We start from the raw sequence: 20,917 nt of genomic DNA on the forward strand, positions 1-20,917 counted from the left end.
TAGTTAGATCTGAGTTGAGCTTTTCATTTTAAATACAGAATATAAAATATATTCATATATTTTCATATAAAATCACCTTAACTAGTCATTTTACCAGTAAAAAGCTCAAAAGTGAAGGGAAAAAAGGGAACAGTTCTGTGAAAGGTGCTCAGTAGGTCAGAAACGGGGAGGGGGGGGGAATGTAACAACATTGGGCAAAGTTCACTCTTTTCCCCTCTGCAATGTAGGTGTGTAGTTTATCCCATTAATTGGTGTTTTACTTTCCTTGCAGGCATCGACTTTTCCGTGAGCATTGTGTCTGTGTACAAGGAAACTACATAAAGGACTTAAACATTCTTGGTAGAGATCTTTCAAAAACCATCATCATTGACAATTCACCGCAAGCCTTTGCTTATCAGGTAAGGATGGTGCAGGTTGGCAGAGCTGTTCTGAGGGAAGGCAGGGAAACACTGCTGTGGTTTCAGCCTTGTGCTTCAATCCATAGCTAAGTTTACAGCCCAAACTGTAACAAACTGCTTGTGGCTGCTTGCTTTTCTCTTTATTTTTGAGACAAGCTGGTTAAGTGCAAGCTGAGTGGCATCTTACACAAGCAGACAGTACAACCAGTCGGTTTTAGTTCTCAGTCGGCTGTTCTTAAGAACCCACCAATCTGCAAAGTCTGATGCTTGGACTCTGCTGTGGATTCGGTTTCTTTAATGCCAGTGAAATGATTTAGAATGAATGATGTGCAGCTCTGAAAACTGTGTAGCATCAGTGCTGGGAAGCTGCACCCAGTGACCGAGGCTCTCCCAGCCCGCTGGGGTGGAGTGATGCCAGGCAGGGCAGATCAGGAGGTGCAGGGGCATCTCTAAGGGCTCACCTGCCTCCAGGCAGCGAGACCCTGACCCGCTGTTTGACTTCACCTCATGGGCACAGCATGCATACAGCCACTCTGCAGCCAGCATCCATCTGTGCTCTAACAGATAGTTCTCTCAAAACACTAGCACTTTCAGCTCTGCAGAGTTTGGGGAGGGGTTCTTTTTCAGCCTGGGTGTGGGGATCTTGATGGTGATGTATGCAAAAGAAGGAGATATTTTGGAAGTGAGTTTTCTTGCAAACTTTAGAGGAAAAATACATATTAATAAACTCTAGCTTGGAAGCCTTTTCCCCCACAATGCTATTTCACAACTCATATTTTTAGATAAATTAAGTATAAATCATGTTGATTTTTTTTTTCCTTTAGCTTTCAAATGGAATTCCTATAGAAAGCTGGTTCATGGATAAAAATGACAACGAACTCCTAAAATTGATTCCATTTCTGGAGAAACTTGTAGAGCTGGTAAGTGTTTCCTTTATTTGGCTTGTCCCGCCCCAGAACGTTAGCTAGCTCTTGGAAGTATTTTCACATGTTGTAAGATGCTCTGTGTCCCTGAGATTCAGACTGCTAAAAGTCACCAATGTCTGCCTTTGAAAAGAATGGGCAGCAAGTGAGGGATGCTGAGGACTGACTTACATAGCAAATGCAATGTCTCACTTGGAAGGGGCCTTTAATCAAGAAATGGGGAATTGTAGCATCGATGCTAATGAAATAGATAGCCTGTAGGGATTTAGGTTAAATAACACCTATTGTTGGCTCCAAACCTTTGTCCTTAAAACACAAATGAAGTGCATGTTGTGAAGATTATGTAGGTATTCCTGAAGTCTCCTGTAATTCCATGTATTCCTGTCTTGCATTTTGTTACATTAAAATAGCAGTGTTAGCCAGCGGGCCCTGCTGCCATCTGATGTATAGATGTGGTCACTCTCCTAAAACCTGCCCTTTTTTTCTTCTTCTTTTTCCCCTTTTCCCTGCAGAACGAAGATGTCCGACCTCACATCAGAGACAGATTTCGCTTGCATGACTTGCTACCCCCAGATTAAAGCCTTTTGTCTCGTTACTGAAGGGGGAGAAAATGCAGGACCCTTTTGGACTAAAACAAAACATTGCCATTACTGTTGAAATTTTGCATTTTTGTACCCCGTCTTGCTTTTCTTATCTTTGGTGCCCAACAGTAATCAAGGGTTACAGGAAGAGACTTTCTCTATCGGAGATGGAATCCATTCAGTACAATACAGTACCGCGCAGTAGGCAGGCTAGAACAGAAAAGTCTTTAGAACTAGTGCAACTCCAATGAAATTTTTTTATGTACAGGACATCTGCAGTTTATAAAGAATTCTGTTTCTGCCACCAGCAGTTTGACCTGTAGAAACACAGGATTTTATGATACAACAGAGATCGAAAACGGACTCTTACTTTCTCTCTGTTCGGTGCTCTAAGTGGGTTTGTAGCCACTTTTCTGTTACTTTTAAGATTCTCATTTCAACAGGAATGGCCAGTAAAAGTTGTTTTATTTTTCCTGTTAAGGTTTATAACCTTTTTACATTTTTGACCTGTCTTAGATTAGAATTTCATTATGCATTCCTTTTAGTTGAGGCGCTTCATAGTTTTTTTTTTTCTGGAAATAGCCAAATTTTCTTAGTTTTTTATTAAACAGTTGGATGGCCGTTTTCCTGCTTTGTCTGCCTGCATACTGTATATTTGTTTAAAAATACTCTCTAGTTTTAGTCCACGTAAGTTTCATTTAGAGAGAAACCCCTGCATTTATATTTTCTTTCTGTAATATTCTACTGTAGTTGAAATCTTTTCAAAAAAAAAAAAAAAAATTCAAGAGACTGGCTAGCTAAGAAGAATATAAGAATTACTAATATTCAGAATATTTTAAACCATTGTGATGGCATGTACTCTGGACAGACGGTATCTGGCAGTGGCACGAGGACTGACGGACAAGGAATACCTCAGACTATGCTGCGCGTGCAGCTCTTGAAAGGAGAAGTAGTTGGCTCACCTGTTAGGTCTGATGCAATCCCATTTGCTGCTGCCTCCTGTCCCCTCCGAGGCTGACGTGCTCTGCGCAGTGGCTCAGTATTTTTAAGGTGTCTGGCATGGGCCGACGGTACCTCTGTGACACCCGCCGTTACAATCAGTCTTAAGCTCGGTGTGACAGCGACGGTACCCGGCAGTAACTATGCATAATCCTGTGGTACAGAACACTCCCGCGCCACCGAGGCAGGCAGCCTGCTATCATAGTGGTTTCCTATGCTCTATGGAAATAGTCTTTCAGCCTTGGGTCTCTAATGCAGCGGCGACAAGAGGTTCGATATTTTTATAATGGTGTGTAATCTCCTGTTCAGGAGGCTTTTTATGGAAGGTATAATTTGTAAAAGTTAGGATGCTTTGCCTCTCGACTGCATTACCACGCCACAGGCTCAGACTGTTTTTATGTAAAAGATGTCACAGAACGGCACTTTTTCTAAAGAGAAGTTTGATATTTTGTATGCTTGTTAAGAAAGTACAGTATTGGAAATTAAAGGTGGACAACTGATAATTGAGAAGTATGTCAATTAATTTTTTATGTATATTACCTGTTTACTTGTACAATTTTATTGTACAAATTACATGCAGCTTCATTTTCAAATGAGTCCTTAAAATAAGGAAAATCTTTTTAGGAAAACATTTAATTTTTGTATTTTTGATTTTAAAAGGCATGAGTTATGTCAACTTTTTCCAGTGTATTAATGAAGATTTTAACTTTTCATCAGGTTGAGTGTTTTCTTACTATATTATCTGTTGTGTATGTAGCTAGCACATTGTGTCACTGAACTGTTTAAGAAAATTAGCATGTAGAGCAAGCCTGTTTTGTGGAAAATCCTTATTCATTAAAAAGAAAAATCATCATGGCAGATTTTCTGCAAAAAAAAAAAGTGAAAACATTTGCAATTCAGAATACTGATTTTTTTTGTATTTAAAGAAAGGTATTTTGCTTGCAGGAAAGAAATACTACAGATTCATTTTAATGAGAATCTTTTAAATGTATTTATCTTTAGGGCATCTGGGCATCTTTACGCTGTTTGTCTTATGTCTTTATTGAAATAAAATGTACATAACATTACCTTTACATATGCTTCTGCGCAGACGTGTGAGCCCTGTAACCACCCCCTCTTCCTTCCTGCTTTTACATCCATGAGATGGTTCTGGGAGTATTTATAGAGTTTGCAAATGCTCAGCTCGTCTTCCCGTTGCTACATGGTTTGCCGACCATTTTTTCACTTGTTGGTTACAATGTAAATGGAAATTGAGAGTTTTCAGGAGTTTTTAACAGTGAATCCTTGTTTAAGGTGGAGTTCTTCCACGCTTCTCCAGCAACTGACACAACAGAACTGCTTTGAAAGTCACTAGTCTGCCAGAATGAAGGGATTTCTGTTTAGTAGCTCATCGCTTCTCTCTGGCTGTGGAGGGAGATGATCATCTGCTCAAATAACGTCCTCAAACACGTGGGTCCTACCTGCTGAACCCGTTCAGAAAGCGCTTTCTCTAGTGACAGAAACCAAAGCAAACGTTGCACTTTACAGCTGTATCTGTGTTGTGGTGATCAGCTCGGAGAGGGAAATGGTAATGTAAACGGAGGGGTTTAGTTCTACATAGCTGCACAGAGCAAATAACAGAGGCTGCTTAGTAAACATATTAAATATTAATATTTTAATGCTCTGCAAGTCTGGTATTTATCATTCTGAACTTTCTTTGCAGAATGAGAGTCTGCCCTCTTCAAATGTAAGTCCCTGAAAACGTCAAACGCTGCTGGCATGAACGGGCTTTGCATGGAGCAAGTTCTAATCCCTCAGGTTTTATTTTCGTCTTGCTAGACTCCAGGGTGAGACTTAACTGTTCCTCTGCCATGAATCTGGGTCCAACTGTGCACCCCAAACCTGGCACCGATAACCAGGGCACCTCAGCTGCGTGCCACCCGAGTCGGGCATGTAGAACTGCTCAACACAAGCACTCAGTTGGTCTTGTACCTGGATCATTTATCTCCCCTTCCTGTGTTTTCACAAAACACAACATCCCATTTCTGAACTTCTTCAGGATTTTGGTTGTGATCTTCTGCTTGACTGTGGTGATGATGTTAATTGTCTGTATTCTGTCCTAGGCGTGGGCATTCCTGGCTCTGACAGCAGAATAAGGTCTTTCATACTTGTTTTGGCAATACATGTTCAGTCTCTTTGCTCTTCCCTCAGTTGCAGTGTAGCCAGGATAGCGTTCACCTTGGCGTTACTGGCTTCCCTTCCACCTTTGATTCATTTCACCTTGCATCTCCATAGGAAAACCTTTTTCCCGTGACTTCTGCAATGTATCCCAAAGCCTGAATGTTTCCAGACCTGATTAAAGATCTCCCAGCCCAGGAGCAGCATCGGCTGAAGGCGTGCTACAGAGACACACCTTCGTTAGACAAAGAACTTCACTGCAGTACCATGAGCAACAGGCTGTGGGAGCACTGTGTGAAGGAGACCAGAGTGCGGCACCAGCAGCGCTGGGAAGGGCTGGATGAGAAGTGGAGTGTCAGGAGTCTCAGCTCCCCTGCCCCAGCAGCACAGCGGTGTGGGCTCGCACTCTGAGCAGCTGTGGGCAGCACAGCTTGCTTGTGCTGTAGGAAAGCCACCTGGAAACACAAGAATGTTGGGATTCTACTGAGTAAATCCCTGTATTCCTTTATTTTTCCTTCTGGTTCTGGCTTCCTTAGGGCATTGCAAGTCGCACCCTTTACTTTTCTCTGTCTCAACCAACTCGAATCAACCAGGTGTCGTTACTACATTAAAGGAGATGATGAGGTTTTTAATGTCACTATTTATAGGCAAACTAAGGTGCTAGTGCTGCGCTGTCCGTGTCGCAGGGGCTTGTGGCTGCTGCACCAGTCCTCTCACCCTTGCTGCTGTTCTTCTTGCTTCTGTGAGGACTGGAGTAGCACCATGTACGCCCAAGCGTAGGGACTTGGAGAGGTTAACTGGCATCCGTGCCTTCTGTCCCCTTGCTGCTCTGTGCTCCTATTATGTTCCACCTTTCAAAGCTAAAATTTTGACCTAAAACTAATGCTGTTGTAGTTGAAATGACTTGAGGGCTGAGAGCAAAGTTCCACCTTCACAGAAGTCAAGGCCAGGACATCGCTGTTCACAGCCCCTTGTGATAAAAGACCTGTCAGAGCCAACCCATATGGACCAGCTCAGTGAGGAAGTGCAGGGAGAAACCAGCCAGATCAAGGTCAGTTCTGTGCGCTGGGCATGCAGTCAGAGGCAGTGCTTCTCTAGAGCAAGGACCTGCATGAAGTGCTGGGGCAGAGAAGGTACCTCTGGTCTGCAGTTGTGTTGTTGCTGTGTTCCCTGCCATTAGACTCACTCACACTCCTCAGAGATCGATGCAAGGAGGAATAAAGCAGACGGTCATGCTGGCACCATGGCGAGTGCCAGACCGCAGCGCGCAGCTGAGTGTGCCTGGCCCTCACCACCCGCTGCTGAGGTGAGTGTCTGCATTGTCTGGTTCCTCCCAGGAGCAGTCACCTGTCAACAGTGTTCTGTGGGGGCCTGAGTAGTTAAAGGGGGGTTTAAAATCCAGCCTGTGGCTGGTATAAAGTTGGAAGGTGAAAGCCTATGGGAAAACCTAGGGCTGCAGCAGCTCTCCAGCTGATGGAGCACTGCGAGGCTTTCACCCCCACACTCCCTTCCCTCCTCAGGGCAGCTCAGTTGGCCACTTGCTTCCTTCTGCCAGCACTGGGATCACACTGCTGTGCTGCAAAGCCTGGGCCAGGAGCTGCCCCAGCCAAAAACACCGTGTGGGAGCGAAGGGTGAGAAGGTGGGATTGTGGCTGCAGGGCACAGGTTGGTTACAGAGGCTGGGGGGTGGGACCTGACTGTGGTCATGGGAAGACAGTTTTTCTGGGAAAAATAATTGCCACGTTAAACTGATTTGGCTGGAGAAGGGGGTCTCCATGCATCCTGAGGATGCTGAAGTATTGCTATCAAAGGTCTGATTGCACCAAACCCTGAGCACATCAGGTTTGCCTCTTAGGTTCTTGCTACTTATCACTAACCAAGTTGGTAAATGGCTGATGAGTAGCAGAGGAGCATGCCATGCAAACCTCTGCCAGCAAGGGCTTCTGTTTGGAGGCGAGCAGGGGTGGTCTGCTGAGGCTGATCCTCTGGATTTTGTAATGCACATCACGATTTTGGTTGTCTTGGCTGTGTAGTATAATTCTGGTTTGCTTTATTTTTTTTTGATACTTGCAAGAAACATCACTGTACTGATAGGCTGCATCTTGTAACGTACCATCCGAGGAGAACTCGTGTTCTACAGACTGTGTTTCTTCTGCAATCACTTCTAGTATATAGGATCATAAAAGATTTATATTAAATATTTATGCTCTGGCTACTGGTTTTGATGTTTAGCTGCTGTCATCCTTGACTCTGCTTTCTGTAAAGCCAGACATGTCTAGTGTCATCTCTCAGCTTTTCAAGTGGAAGGAAAAGAAGCGCCGTGAATGTGTTGTAAAAGCTAAAGGCCAAACAAGGAGAAAAAGAGGTTGTTATAGGAGATTCTTGTACAAAAGCCTGGCTTTCAATACGTGATATATACCATGTCCAGTGGTATCTTTTGTGCCAGGACCACAGGGCCCATCTGTCTTGGGTTCACCTGTCTCTCCTCCAAAGCAGAAACCGGTCAAGCTCCAACACAAGCACTGCCCTGCTTCCTGCAAGGGGCTGGTTCCTCTGACCCAGAGCTCTGCTGGGCTATGGCTCTCTGCTTTGGGCCTGGATTTCCTCACACACTGAGGGAATACAGCTTTGCTGTTTCAATCCAGGTTGTTTACATTACTTTACACTGTGCATTTAAATAGCTAATACTTCAGTAATTAACATGTTCCATCATTATCCTCACAGCAAACCGAACTTTGTCAAGCTCTGTGTAGACTTGGTGAGGGTGTAGGTGCCAATGTGATTTGATCTCTAGTGATGTCTCTGTTGTTAGTTGTATTGCCTGGTAAATAACAGGTAACAACAACAAAAGGATGATAAAGTTGTAGTAATTTTTGTCTAGCTAACGTATGTTGTGGTGTCACAGATCATTCTGCTTGTTATGTGGAGGACCCGTGGACAAATGCTCTGCTAAATTTATTACCTTCAGACAAAACACATGCTCCTTTTCCACCTAATCACCCAGATTCCCACAGAAATCACAGAGCTGGGAGGTGGCAGTGGGGTAAACTGGGTGAAGTGGATGTTTCTGGCTTTTATGTGGTTGATGCTGTTTGACACGGCAGGAGGAAGCTGGGCTGGTAGAGGCTCAGGGGGCTGCACCATGGCTTTTGTTCAACCCCCCAGATAAAGGTGTCCTCTGTGCCTACCCTGCTCCATCAGCACCACCCAAACAGCACAGAGCATCAGACTGGCTGTGACAGAGGCCCACTTAGCTCTGCTGGAACTGGAGCTCTGGAGCCAGCCAGGGCTTTCTCCCCTGCTCTCACGAGCCCAAGAGTTCCAAGATAGAACATTCCCTGGGATCGGTGGGAAGGAGGTTGGAGAAGAGCAAAGATTTGCAGTTAGGCTCATGCCTGGGGGCTGCAGCCTGTCCATCCCTCCCTCTTCAGTCTGAGGACCATGTTGTGCTTGTGGACACTTGACTCGTGTAGGTATCTCCATACTTCAGCTCTGTGGGGTTAAGGTCCTTGCCTGCTCCTCAGCAGGTCACAGGGCCCCCGTTCCTCAGGGATCTGAGCTGAAAAGTCACCCCCCAGCAGCACCAAGGATGAAGGGCAGAGGTGGGTTCTGGCTGCTAGGCTGTTGCTGGTAGCTCTGTCACCTGTGTTTCCTCCTGGCTGACCACAAGCCTGAAAGCCAAGAAGTGACTAAGTCCCAACCCACCTTCACTCATCCCATTAGTGAGAGGACTGGGAGTCGCTGTGCTGCAATGTTCAGGCACCAGACTCCACTAGGTTTTCCTCCCCTTCTCTCTGGCACTCCACCACGCAATCCTTCCATGAAACGACTTGCAGGGCTGCCAGAGGTGGCTGACTCCTGCCCACCCTGCTGCCACTGGGTCACTCCCAGTCTGACCAGCTTCATTCAGCCCTCCTGCCCAGTGCCTGGCCACACGTAGTGTCACGTCACCAAAACACCTCTTTCCTCATCAGTACACCGATAATCAGCTCTCATCTTCTCGCCCAGCTTCAGGAGGCCATTCCTTCCCCTGGTACAGTAACCTGTGTTCTTACAGTCGGATTTCATTACTCGCTGACAACTCCAGTCAGTGTGGAAGACGTTGGAGTCCCAGTGTTGGGGGAAGAACTTCCCACAGCCCGTTCCTGGAGCGCCTTGACGTGGGAACAGCGGGAGGCAGCGCGGAGCTTTGGGATCTGCCTCTAACCGTCCCTATGGCTTACAAACCGTCCCTATGGCTTACAAACCGTGGCCTACAGATCTCAGCGTTGCTGCCGACACACGGTGCTGTCAGGAAGACAGCCGAGGTTGCATGATGCTGCCCTTGAGGTAGCGTGTGCGAGTCCCTGGGCGAGGGTCGATGGGGATGATGCTGCCCCTCAGTTCTTGCTGCTGGATGTCTGTGAGGAACGTGGGCCCCGGGGTCCTGGGTGGGAGCCCCGGCCGCTGAATTGGGGCTTCTGGCCTGGCTGGAAAGCGACAAGCTTCAGGGTGCTGCCCAGCTTCGAGGACAAGAAGGATCCGAGTGGGCCGAAGGGGAGCCAGCCAGGGCAGCCCAGCGCTCCAGAGTCGGGGTGTCTGCCTCGGCCTTTGCCTTCTGCCCCCTTCGCGGTGTGTGTGGAGGGCAAAGGCCCTTCCCCGGACCGAGCTCCTGCTGCTCCCGAAAGGGGAACAGGCGACGGGGCAGCGAGGGCGCAATTCAGGCCCGACGCGGGCTGCCCCCGGGGCGAGTCCCGGCCGTGCCTCAGTGGGGGGCTCCCGGCCTCCTTTTCCCGGCCCTCCCCGTCCCGTTCCCGAGGCGGCTGCTGGGCCCGTCCGAGCCGCGGGCCCCGAGCGACTCCCCCTGCCCAGGGCGCGGCGGGGCCGGGGCTTCTCCCGGGGGCCGGGAGCGGGGGGGTCGGACCGCGGGCAGGGAGAGCGCGGTGGCCCCGGGTCTCGCTACAGCCGCCGATCCGCCCCCGGGCAGAAACCGCCCCGAGGGGGCTGGGGCCGGGGCCGGGTCGGTGCGAGTACCGATGCGGGTACCGGTGCGGGTACCGGTGCCTCCCGCCGGCCCGAGGGGCGGAGCTGGCGCGGCCGGGGGCGGGGCGCGGCCCGGGCAGTCCGCCGCCGTCCCAGCGTGCCCCGCGCAGGCTGGGGCCGCTCTGGCGCGGCGCCTCCCCGTGCCGTGGAGCGGCGGCGGTCGCGGCTGGCGGGGGAAGATGGCGGCGGAGGCGGCGGATTCGTGGGGTAGGTGTCGGCCCCCGCGCCCCGCCCGCGCCCCGCGCCAGCCGCGCCGCTCACCGCTCTGCTCTCCCCTCCCCCCCCCCCCCGCTCTCCCCCCGCAGACGCCGACAGCTTCGAGGTGGTGGAGCCGGTGGCGAAGCGGCTGGTGCCGGGAGTGGCCGGGGACCGCTGGGCCGGCGAGGATGAGGAGGACGACGTGAAGGTGCGGCCGGACAGGGCCCCCGGACGGGGCCCCCGCGGCGCGGCGCGGCGGAGGAAACGGCCCCGCAGGCCGGACGGGGCTCGGAGCGGGCGGGGAGCGGGGCCGGGCCCGCCGCAGGCCGCCGCCATATGGTGCCGCGTGTGCGGGGGACGCGGGCCCGGCCCGGGCAGGGGCGGCGCGGGAGAGAGGGAGGCGCGGGGCGGCCAGGCCAGGCTCCCGCGTCCGGCCGCCGCCGCGTAGGCCCGGGCTGGGGCGGCGGGGAACACACTCTCGGGGCCGTGAGGCCGGGGCCGGGCCCGCGGCGGGTGGGGAGGACGGGGGACGGCGGCCGGTTGCGTCGGGGTGCCGGGCGGGCCCGGCGCTGCCCCTTCGTCCCCGCCGCCCCTTTCGTCCCTGCCTCGGGGTCGCTCCGGGGCGGGTGGAGGGTTCTGAAGCCTGAGGAGGGTTCTGAAGCCTGAGGAGGGGCCTTCTGCCCCGCGGGGATCCGCCCGCTGTTCCCGGCTGTGCGCCAGCCCCCGGGACTCTCACGGCCCCCGGCACGGAGGCCCCCGGCACGGTGCCGAGCGTGAGCCGCTGCCCGGCGGGACCCGCTCCCTCCCCTCCTGTCACTGCCCCCCCACCCCGGCCCGGCCCGTGCGGGGCTCAGGGGTGCTCGGGGTCGCTGCAAACGGCCTCTCGAGGCACCTGTCGGGAGGGGTTTTTACAGCATCTCAGCGGGAGATGCCCGGGACCGGCACTGAAACGCCGTTCCTTTTCCTTACCAACGCGTGTGGAAGCAGCCCCCCCATCAGAGCTGCCGTTCCCCTGCCTGGTTCCAGCTGTCTCTGAGCAGGGCTGGGGCACTGGCTGGTGGGTGCCACAGAACCCCCCCGGGTTGCCCCGTGTCCATCCGGTTGCTCCACGAAATTGACACCTGGGAGTGTAAGGAGGAACGTGCTTGGTGGCTGTAAGGAAGGGAAATAGGTCAGCTGGAAAGGACCTGGTGGTTCCAGGCCGAGGTGCTGAGCACTGCGACTGGCAGGCACGCTGGGTGACACATCCAGCGCAGAGCACTGCGAGCGCTCCCTGGGTGTGTGGTTTAGGGTGCTGCCTCTTGGCAGACTCCACACAGTTGCCCTTGGAGCTTAGAGGGGTGTTCTTCTATTAACAGCAAGAAAACAGCAGTTCATCTTCCCTTAGAAAAAGGGTGACACGGGCTGTTCCCCTCCTCCAGTCTAGTGCCACCCACACCCCACAGGTCTCAGCAGCGTCCTGTGTCTGGGGGTGAAATCACTAGAGGTATCTCTGCACACAGCCAGCAGCCTGGTCGTCTGCAGGGAGCATGGTGAGCGTGCACCTGGGTGATGTAGGGGAGTGCTGTGTACAGGGCTGGCTGCCTTGGGCTGTTTGGGGAGGGGGCTGGCTTTTCCTCCTCTCTCTGAAAGGAGGAACTTACTCTCTACCATAGAATTTGTCCAGGAGAACAAAGTGGGACCCTCTTGGAGATACTTGAACTTTCTGTGGCTGCTTAGTGAAGGACCAAAGTTTTCCCAGCTGCAGGAGAGCAGCCACTTCACTCTTCCCCAGGATTATGGCTTTTGTGCTAGAGCTGCATCAGGAGAGAGCCACCAGCCCAGCTAAGAAAAAGCTGGTTTATTTTACTCAAGATTTGCTCTTCCTGTGGAAACACTAAAGATCCCAAAAAGAGCCTGGGAGGTGGTTGCTTTGGCTCTCGATTTCTTGCTCACAAGGGTCTGCAGCAGGGAAGTATCCCTGTAAGAGAGAGGACGTGGCTTGAGCTGGAGGCACAAGGTGTTTCTTGACCATGGGATCATCTCAAGTTGGTATCTCATGTTTTGGGATCTGGTTTATACATTCAGGTCCTGTAGTTTATCATGAAGCTTTTTAGTGCTGAGCTTTAAGTACCTGTTACGTTAGGAAGCTGTGGCTTCCCCAGCTCTAAAATTAGGATCTTCAGCAGCAGCAAAACTGCTCCCCAGTGCTACCCAGAACACAAGTTTCTCAGAAGACGGGCCTCCTGCCAGGGAATTTTCATCTATTTACTCTTGGGCAATTCTGTGCTTAGCAAAGCCAGAGCAGGGAAATGTATGTGCTGTCCAGGCGCCCGCCCCTGGCACCGGGCGGCTGCTCCTCTCTGGAGGAGAACAGCAGGCTCCAGGTTTAGCTGGGAGCTGAAGTGCTGGAGGACCTGTGGCTTTCCAGGCTGCTGGGTTTGGGGGCAATAATGTGCATTTTCCTGTGTTTAAGGCACATGTGACAGAGCATGTGAAATCTTACACGTGAGCATGTGAGAGCTGCTCCTGTTACGGGTCTGGCTCTGTGAAGTGGAAGGCATTTTCAGTGGCCTTATTTTGGATAAGAATGGGTAAATGAGCGTTGTGGAAGAACCTCAGAGTTTTAGGCTGCTTTAGTGGCTGTAATCCTGAGTTACTCAGCCTCAGGCAAAGATGCAGCACTGAGGCACGCTTCTCCTGCAAGAGAGGTCACTGGAATTACAACCCACAGGAGTAGGTGGGTGTTGGGGTGCTCCTCCCAGTAAAACAACCCCAAACAGACAAAACCCACCCCAAAAACCTCTGCCCAGCATGTGAGTCGAGTTTCTGCAAGCTAAACCTGCCGTCCCTGTGCAGGCAGGGCTGGGGGGGACAGGGGCTGCTGGGGGGAAGGAGTGTATCCCTCACCCACGTGCCCTCTGTCAACCTCCCACACCCAACAGTGACACCCAGCAGTTTCCTTCCATCCTGGGAGCGTCCTCACGTCAGGCTGCCCATCCTCTGGGCAGCTTGCATGGTGAAACACCCTTCATTTCCACCCCCCTGGAGCCCAGGGCAGGGGGTGAGGCAGCTGGCTCCGTGCAGCAGTGATGCAGGGAGCTATTTAAGAAGTGGGTGTGACAAACTCTTAATTAGATACGAGCTAAAATAACGCTGCTCCAAATTCAAGTCAGCTTCTTGGAATGTGGAAGGGAAGCTGAATCCCTTAACAAGTGCCAATTAACTAGAGTGAGCTGGTGGATGAACCCTTCCTTGCTTGGGTCAGCAGGCTGCTCTGGAGTTCTTCCACCAGCATCTTATTTCCCCCACACCAGTAGCAACCCTTAGAAATGAGCAAACAGCTTCCACAACCACCGAGGGGAGGTGGAAATCCCTGTGCTTGGGATCTGTGGGGCTTCAGCACACCTGTAAGGACGCTCTGTGTCAACCAGGTCCTCTCAAATGTCACCCCCTAAGCTTGCCACTTGAAATGGGTAACTAGGACTAGGTTCCTGGGAGATTTCTTGGCTCTCTGGGCTGTACATCACGTGGTGCTCAGCACGGAACTTCAGCTCAACCCTAGAGCGTTGGTTTCCATGCAGGAGCCATGGCTGGAACCTGCAGTGGCATTAGGACTGGGATATACATTCCTGGAATGTGTAACTGGTGGAATTGCTGCTGGCAAAGCCCTGGGATGACTTTAGGAGGTCTGTCCATAGAAAAACATGTCCCTGTGAGGTGAGCAGCGTGGTACCCCGGGGTCACTGCTGGGGACAGAGGGTGGCTGTTGGAAGACACACTGGAGAGTGTGATGGCTGTTGAGGAGTGTTGAGGTGATTTGTTTGTGGGGTGACCCTTTTGATAGCTGCTTTGCTTCCATAAAAAGCAGTGCTCCTTGGTCAGAAATGTGGTCTTGTGACTTAAAAGTTGGTGTTCCTGCCCAGGGTCGGGCCCCTGCGCTCCCTGTCTGTGGGTCAGGCTGGTGTTTGCCTGGTGAGCAGCTCTGTGTGCAGCCACACAAGCCAAACACTGTCCTGGCACAGGGAGAGGGGCTGACTGTTGTCACACAGGGAGGAAGGGTCCTGGGGTGGAGGGGACAGCGATGGTTTGAGCTGAGCAGAGTACTACACCCCTGGCTTCCCCGGGGCTCACAGTGTGCTGCACGGGGTGCACCCAGCCCCACTGCTGTGCCTGCTGGTGATCCTGCTTTGTAAGGACCCCTGTGAGCTCCCCGACTCTGGGAGTGGGAGTTGCATGGAGGGGCTGCTCCCAGGACAGCCCCATCTGCTCTCCAGGGCCAGGCCCTGGCTGCTCAGCTCCTGGGATTCCCTCCCTGCTTCCTCACCCCGGTGCGTAAGGCTGGTAGAGCATTTAATGAGGCCATCCATGAGCTCTTGTGCTTTGTTACCTGTGAACAAAGGACCTCTAAAAGAATCTTCATTGAAACTTATTTTGTAGGATAACTGGGATGATGAAGAGGAAGAGGAGGAAGTAAAGGAGACAGAGGTAAAACAAGGTAAGACAGAAAAGGAACAAGGGGCTCTGTGTGCAGCCTGGGAGCAGACACTGGGTTTGTGTTGGGTGTGCCCAAGAATCAGAGCCAGTTCAGGGGGTTGGGTTGTGTTTGACAGCGAGTCCTTACCTCTCCACATTCAGATTCCAGTCACTGGGCTCCAGGCCTGTCTCTCTGAGGAAGGTTTATCAGCTGACCTCTTGAGCACCGTGTTGTTCCATGTTTTACAGAACCAAAAGTTTCAGAAAAAAAGAAAATAGCAGAAAAAATAAAAGAAAAAGAAAAGCTACAGAAGAAGAAGCAAGAGGAGCTTAAAAAGAGGGTAACTCCTGTCTTCTTCTGGGGCAGGTTTGATTCTTTTCTTTTAGAGGTTGAACAAGACCTGTGAAGATGGAAGCCATGTACTTTATAACGTCTGGGGGGTGTTTAACCTTCATTTCTCTGTAAGGTGAGCAGGTCACTGAAGTAGCACTTGGTGCTCTTCCCTTTGTGAGCACCTCACAGTAAAACACCCAGCTGGGAAACTGTGAACTGGAGAGTTTCTTCCCAGCTGTGAACGGAACGTTCATTAAACAAGGTGGGCTGGGGAGGTTCAGTTCGCAGGTTTGCACGTGCTTGAGGTGTGCTGACAGGCACAGGGAGGGTACATGTGGTGCCAGGGATCCCAAGATCTCTCCTCCTTCTTCACCCTGTAAGGGTGAGGGAGCCCTGGGACAGGCTGCCCAGGGGGTGTGGAGTCTCCTTCTCTGGAGAGATTCCAGCCCTGTCTGCACACCGCCCTGTGTGCCCTGTCCCAGGGACCCTGCTTTGGCAGGGGGTTGGACCTGATGGGCTCTGGAGGTCCCTTCCAGCCCCTGTGAGTCTGTGATTCCTCTGCTCATGGGTAAGGAGTGTAACACTCTGCCCTTGTACCTCTTTGACACAGCTAGAGGCACCAGAGGAACAGAAGGAGCTTACACCAGAAGAACAGTTAGCAGACAAACTACGACTAAAGAAATTGCAAGAGGAGTCAGACCTGGAGCTAGCAAAAGAAACATTTGGTGAGTGCTGGGCCCCTGTCAGGCCTCCATGGAGCTGCAGCTTCAGGGGAGTGTGGTGTCCTCAGGAGGAGTTCCTGGGGGTGCCCTGTGGAAGGATGGGAGCGGGTTTGCTTGTGGAGTACATGCAGGTTGTGCTGCTGAGAGCAAAGGGGTTTTAAAGTCAAACTGCTGGAGGCCTGACCTGCTGCTGAGGGCAGGCTGAGAGCCACAGAACCACCTCCAGAATGGCAGGAGCTCTAGGGAGAAGGTGACAGTTCTCCAGCGTGTTGGTGCTCGGGGTAGAAAGAGGAGTGTGTAAAAGGAGAAGGGAAAAGTGCTGCCTCGATGATCTGAGGTGCTTTGTAACACGGACTTAATGGGGCTTTGGGCAGCTCAGGCTTTTCCTTCAGGCAGTCTGTGGATGTTGGGAAAGCCCAGTGAGCTGGGGGGGATGAGCTGGTTTCCTGGTGCAGACGAAGCAGACTGAAAGCAGAACATTCAGGTTTTGTGCTGTGATGGGGCTGGCAAAGACACTGATTCACAGCAGCGTTCTTCAGACATGAAAGCGCCTTCCCTTGATTGCAGTGACCTGCACAGCTTCTTACTCAGTGCAGGTTCTGCTCTGTGAGTCAGCTGGAGGAGAGCAGTGCCTGGGGGGGGGGGTGCACTGAGTACAGCTGCAAAGAACAAACTCAACTTGGCTCTTAGAAGCTCCAGACAGGAATTCTGTATGTGAGGGGACAGGGGCTTTGCACAGGGCACTGCCCCAGGGTGCTGGAATGGCTGGTTCAGGTCACTGAGCTCTGGGCAGAAATCCCTCTGCATACAGGTTGGTAACTCTAGTGTGAGCTCATGGGTGACAGGAGCTGGGGCAGGAGGGTGAGCAGACAGCTTTGGGTTGCTAAAATCTGGGGAGGAGCAGGACGTGACCGAGGTCACTTGTCCCTCTGGGGTGACTGAGGGCGCTGGGCTGCCTCTCTCTGTCATAGGTGTGTCTTTCCCTGCAGGTGTAAATAACACTTGTGGAATAGATGCCATGAACCCCTCTTCAAAAGATGACTTCACGGAATTTGGCAAACTCCTAAAAGAGAAGATCACCCAGTATGAGAAGTCACTACACTACGCCAGCTTTTTGGAGGCGTTAGTTCGAGACGTATGTATTTCATGTAAGTTATGGGGGAGACACCCTAGAGCTCAGCTCCCACAGCTGGAACCTGGAAACGGGCTGTTGTAGTAACCTGCAACTGAGATTGGTGGGTGTAGTTTATACCCAGAGAAGTACTGATGTTTCCATGCAGCAGTGTCAGGTTCCCACACTGTTGCAGGCTGTGTGCCTGTGCAGGAGTTACTCTTTCCCCGTGTCAGCTGAGGCATTTACAGTGTGAATTGCTGGCTGATTTAAATCTCCCATGTTTTTCTTGAAGCCATTTCTAAAATAACAGTAACAACTCTCTGAGCCAGGTAACCTGAGCAGCTCATTCATGAGGAAACTCATGTGATTCTGGGAAGTAAACTCCTCTGGAATCCGAGGTGGATCTCTACCCAGAGGAAACTAACTTACACTGGTGTCTTCCCACTGCTCTGGCAGGCTGAGGTACCCGTGAATGTGCTGCCTGGGCTGTGTCCTGGTACAGAACACGCTGTCCCCCAAGGCAATGGCAGCTCTGTGCTGTACCAGTGCAGTGATTGCTGCCTGCCTGGAGCCCTCTCTGACCCTTTATTGTCAACAAGTTATTGTTCATCTGCTGCTCCTTTCAGCAGGTCTTACTGTACTTCGCTGTGCCCATATTTTGCTGTTCAAATGCTGCTCAGTAAGGCTTCTGTGTCCTCTTAACTCTTAATTTACAAGTTTAGCCTTCTGCAACATGGAAGCTGCTTTGCCAGGGACGGTCTGAAACAGTAACTCTGAGTCCAAGGACCAGAGTTGCCCACTTGGTATTCGCTGATTTACAGCCGCTCCGCACGGTCCTTCCTGGTGCTTGGTGTGTGTTGTGGTGGATTATGCAGCTGCCTTCTGAGATGCTCTAGTGCTGAGGAACCTTTGTTTCTTCTTGTTTCTCCCCCATGCAGTGGAAATTGATGATTTGAAAAAGATCACAAATACTTTGACAGTACTATGCAGTGAAAAGCAGAAACAGGAAAAGGTAAGGCTCTGGGTGTGGGGCAGCGGCGCCGCGGGGAGACATCACACGCTGCTGTGAACTCCTCCTCTCACAGGGAGCAGCGGGAGGGTAAATGTGACCCCTGGTTTGAGGGAAAGCCCCACGCACTGGGGGTGGTAGTTGGGAGCAGATTGAGTCTAGAGATCATGGGCAAAACCTTGGGGAGTTCACAGCTCCACGTTCCCCTTGTTGGGCCAGAATGTCCCAGGGCAGAAGCCATCCCCCACGTGTAGGCTCCGGTGTCCGGGTCACACCCACCTGGGGAAGCACCTTAAATGGCTGCAAGTTCAGCCTTTTGGATAGTGGGTAACTGGGGCTTCTGTGCTGCCCTGCAAACCACAGGGGCAATAAACACCCAGGCAGGGAGGGGGAGAAGGTTTGAAAGGTGACATGATGGCTTAACTGATGCTCGTGTGAGGTAGAGCGTGGTTTGTAGCACTCATCTGTGCCGGGACTGGTGGTGTGGAACGCAGTGATTGAGTCATTAGAGAGCCGTGGCATCAGCCAGACATAGACGGGCAGGGCAACTCATGGTATGTTATAAATCAAACCGGAATTCGTTAGGAAATGAGTGGTAGAGCGGGGTCAGTGTGAGCAGTGATGTGGGGGTGTAAGAGGGGAAACCCTTGGGAACTCTTCTCCTGGGTGCCAGCTGGGCTCCCCGGGTGCCGGTGAGGCACCTGAAGGCAACACCGGCTTCATGGACAGCACTAAGGCTGAAAGGCCAGGGGCTGGCAGAGGTGGTGAGCTTTTCCTTTCATAGGCTGTGCTGTGGAGAGAAGCTGGGACTTGCTCAGCTGGGCAGGGTTAAAGGGAGTAAGTACATCTTGGGCTTACGCCCTTCTGGTGCTTGGCAGCAGCTCTGTCCCAGGTGCTGTGTTAGGTACCGAGTTACTCTGTGTGTTTAGCTCCAGTCTGGGCACAAGGGGAGCTGTGGGGCAGCTGCATTAGGAAGAGGTGGGGGTATGGGACGGATCACCAGAGCCCGAATCGCTGGCACAGGCACTGTATGGGCACACGAATGCCCATACCTTGGGCTCTACTGAGTAATGACACAGCACTGTGGCGCTCTGAAATAAATGTGCTCTTCCTATTTAAGCAGAATAAAGCCAAAAAGAAGAAAAAGGGTGTTGTGCCTGGAGGTGGTTTAAAGGCGACTATGAAAGATGACCTGGCTGATTACGGAGGATACGATGGAGAATACGTACAAGACTTTGAAGACTTCATGTGACATTTATCTCCCCTTCTGTTGTCTTTCTGTTGCCCATAATCCCTAAACATGTAGCACAACTTTTCTTCCTTTAAATTCTGCCAAATGCTACAATCAAAATTGCAGTATCTCTGTGCTGGTGGTTTAACTCTTGGTGCTGAAGCACCGGGCTCCCTCTTCTGTGGCTGGGGTTAGAACGAAGCCGTGTAAAAGCTGTGTAAATTGCAGTTACAAACCCAAAGCTCTGATGATGGTAACTTGCTCTTTGGGTTTCATCTTAACAGCCAGTAAATTGGAAATGAATTTCAAGAAGGCAAAGTATTATTACCAGCACAGGTCAGTGATACAGCCTTAACTGTACCTCCTTGAATGACTTGTCTGATGAACAAAAGCAGTTTGCAGCACGGGCGTGGTGTGTACTTAGTATTATGATTGCTTTCTCTTCAGTTAGAGCTTGAGGTTTTCCAGATATTGGGAAGGGGAGCTGCAGCCTTCAGGGGAGGGTTCTGCCCCTCCAGCTCCCCCTGCTCTGCCCCCAGACTGGGGGGCCAAGGAAAAAACAACTTGTGTCTATATGAACTTTAGTTTCCAGTCTTCTAAACCCCTACTAACGGCTGTCTGGGCGAGTGTAAAACAAACCACCCACCACACCCCAGACGTCCCGTTGGGCTCTCGGGGGTCGTGGTGGCTCCTTCAGGACTCAGCTGGTTTCTTTCATTTGAAAAACAAACTTGCTTAGCAAACTGCACCGGATTCTACAGTTGGGCAAATTGTTATGTTAACAATTATGACATCTGCAATGTTTTATAAGGCAACTAATTTAATAAAAATCACTCTGGAGGACTTCACTGCAGCTCTTCAGGCCAGTTCCTTTGGCGTCGGGGCAGAGCTGTGACAGGGATGTGCTGGGCCTGTTACTGGGGAGGGGGCACGGTTCTGTACCTGTAAAGCAGCTGTGGGCTCAGCCCTGCTGGTGGTGAACAGGAGCCTTTCCAGCCTGGCCCAATGCAGGCAGCCTGTGAGGAGGTGAGTCCTTTCTTCTGCTGGAGCTGCTGTGCCTGGCTCTTGCTTCCCGTGGGTGGGCACAGGGTGGCCCGTGGCTGGGGGGCGGTTACGTCACTCTGGGTGGCAGCTGCCCTTCCCACAAGTGGTCTCATCTCTAGAGGCTGCTTTTCACTCTGTGTTTGTTCCCAGGACTGATGGGACACGTGTGCTCCCAGCTCCTTCCTGCTGCTGGTGGGTCCAGCCCGAAAGGAGCAGGGCTCAGGCTGCCCTGAAGTTGCCCTGTCACACTCGGGGCTTTGAAGTTGAAGCTCTGCTCGTGCTGTTGTTACTTCACTTGGCCCACGGGCAGCCAGCTCAGCCCATTCGGGTCTTGGGGGATGATGTGACCCAGACTGGATGTGGCAGTTGCTCAGAAGAGAAGGCTGCTTCTGCGCAGAGCTCTGAGCCCCTTCCCAGCCCTCCAGGGGCTCCAGGAGAGCTGGAGAGGGGCTGGTGCCCAGGGCAGGGAGGGCCAGGCCCAGGGGAACGTCCTTCAGCTGCAGGAGGATGATGGAGAGGGGCTGGGAGGCAGAAATCCTTCCCAGGGAGGGGGGAGGCCCTGGCACAGGGTGCCCAGAGAAGCTGGGGCTGCCCTGGGATCCCTGGCAGGGTTCAAGGCCGGGTTGGATGGGGCTTGGGGCACCCTGGGCTGGAGTGGGGGGGTGTCCCTGCCTGTGGCACGGGGGCACTGGGGGCCCTGCCCACCCACACCAGCAGGGATCAACCAGCT

The 20,917-nt window shown here is 52.0% G+C and overlaps 2 protein-coding genes across 3 annotated transcripts in view; both read left to right on the plus strand.

Annotated features, from left to right (window-relative positions):
* CTDSPL2 (CTD small phosphatase like 2) overlaps nt 1-2,255 on the plus strand; it is a 39,911-nt gene extending 37,656 nt beyond the window's left edge. Inside the window, exons 11-13 of the mRNA XM_084268366.1 lie at nt 272-398; nt 1,223-1,318; nt 1,834-2,255. Coding sequence (XP_084124492.1) covers nt 272-398; nt 1,223-1,318; nt 1,834-1,899 — 289 coding nt within the window. The 3' untranslated portion in view covers nt 1,900-2,255. The remainder of the gene's footprint in view (nt 1-271; nt 399-1,222; nt 1,319-1,833) is intronic.
* Nucleotides 2,256-10,176: 7,921 nt separating this feature from the next.
* Nucleotides 10,177-19,996, plus strand: EIF3J (eukaryotic translation initiation factor 3 subunit J). 2 transcript variants are annotated; one of them, XM_084267872.1, is made up of 8 exons: nt 10,177-10,287; nt 10,386-10,486; nt 14,698-14,755; nt 14,983-15,074; nt 15,678-15,792; nt 16,779-16,937; nt 17,842-17,915; nt 19,033-19,996. In XM_084267872.1, the coding sequence occupies exons 1-8, from the start codon at nt 10,260-10,262 to the stop codon at nt 19,162-19,164; spliced, it is 759 nt and encodes a 252-aa protein (XP_084123998.1). In that variant the 5' UTR covers nt 10,177-10,259; the 3' UTR covers nt 19,165-19,996. The 2 variants fall into 2 exon arrangements, with proteins under 2 accessions (XP_084123998.1, XP_084123999.1); XM_084267873.1 differs by having other exon boundaries at nt 19,036-19,996.
* Nucleotides 19,997-20,917: the final 921 nt, after the last annotated feature.

This window comes from Gallinula chloropus (assembly GCF_964237585.1).
Source record: "Gallinula chloropus genome assembly, chromosome: 9".
In the NCBI taxonomy this organism is placed as follows: Eukaryota; Metazoa; Chordata; class Aves; order Gruiformes; family Rallidae; genus Gallinula; species Gallinula chloropus.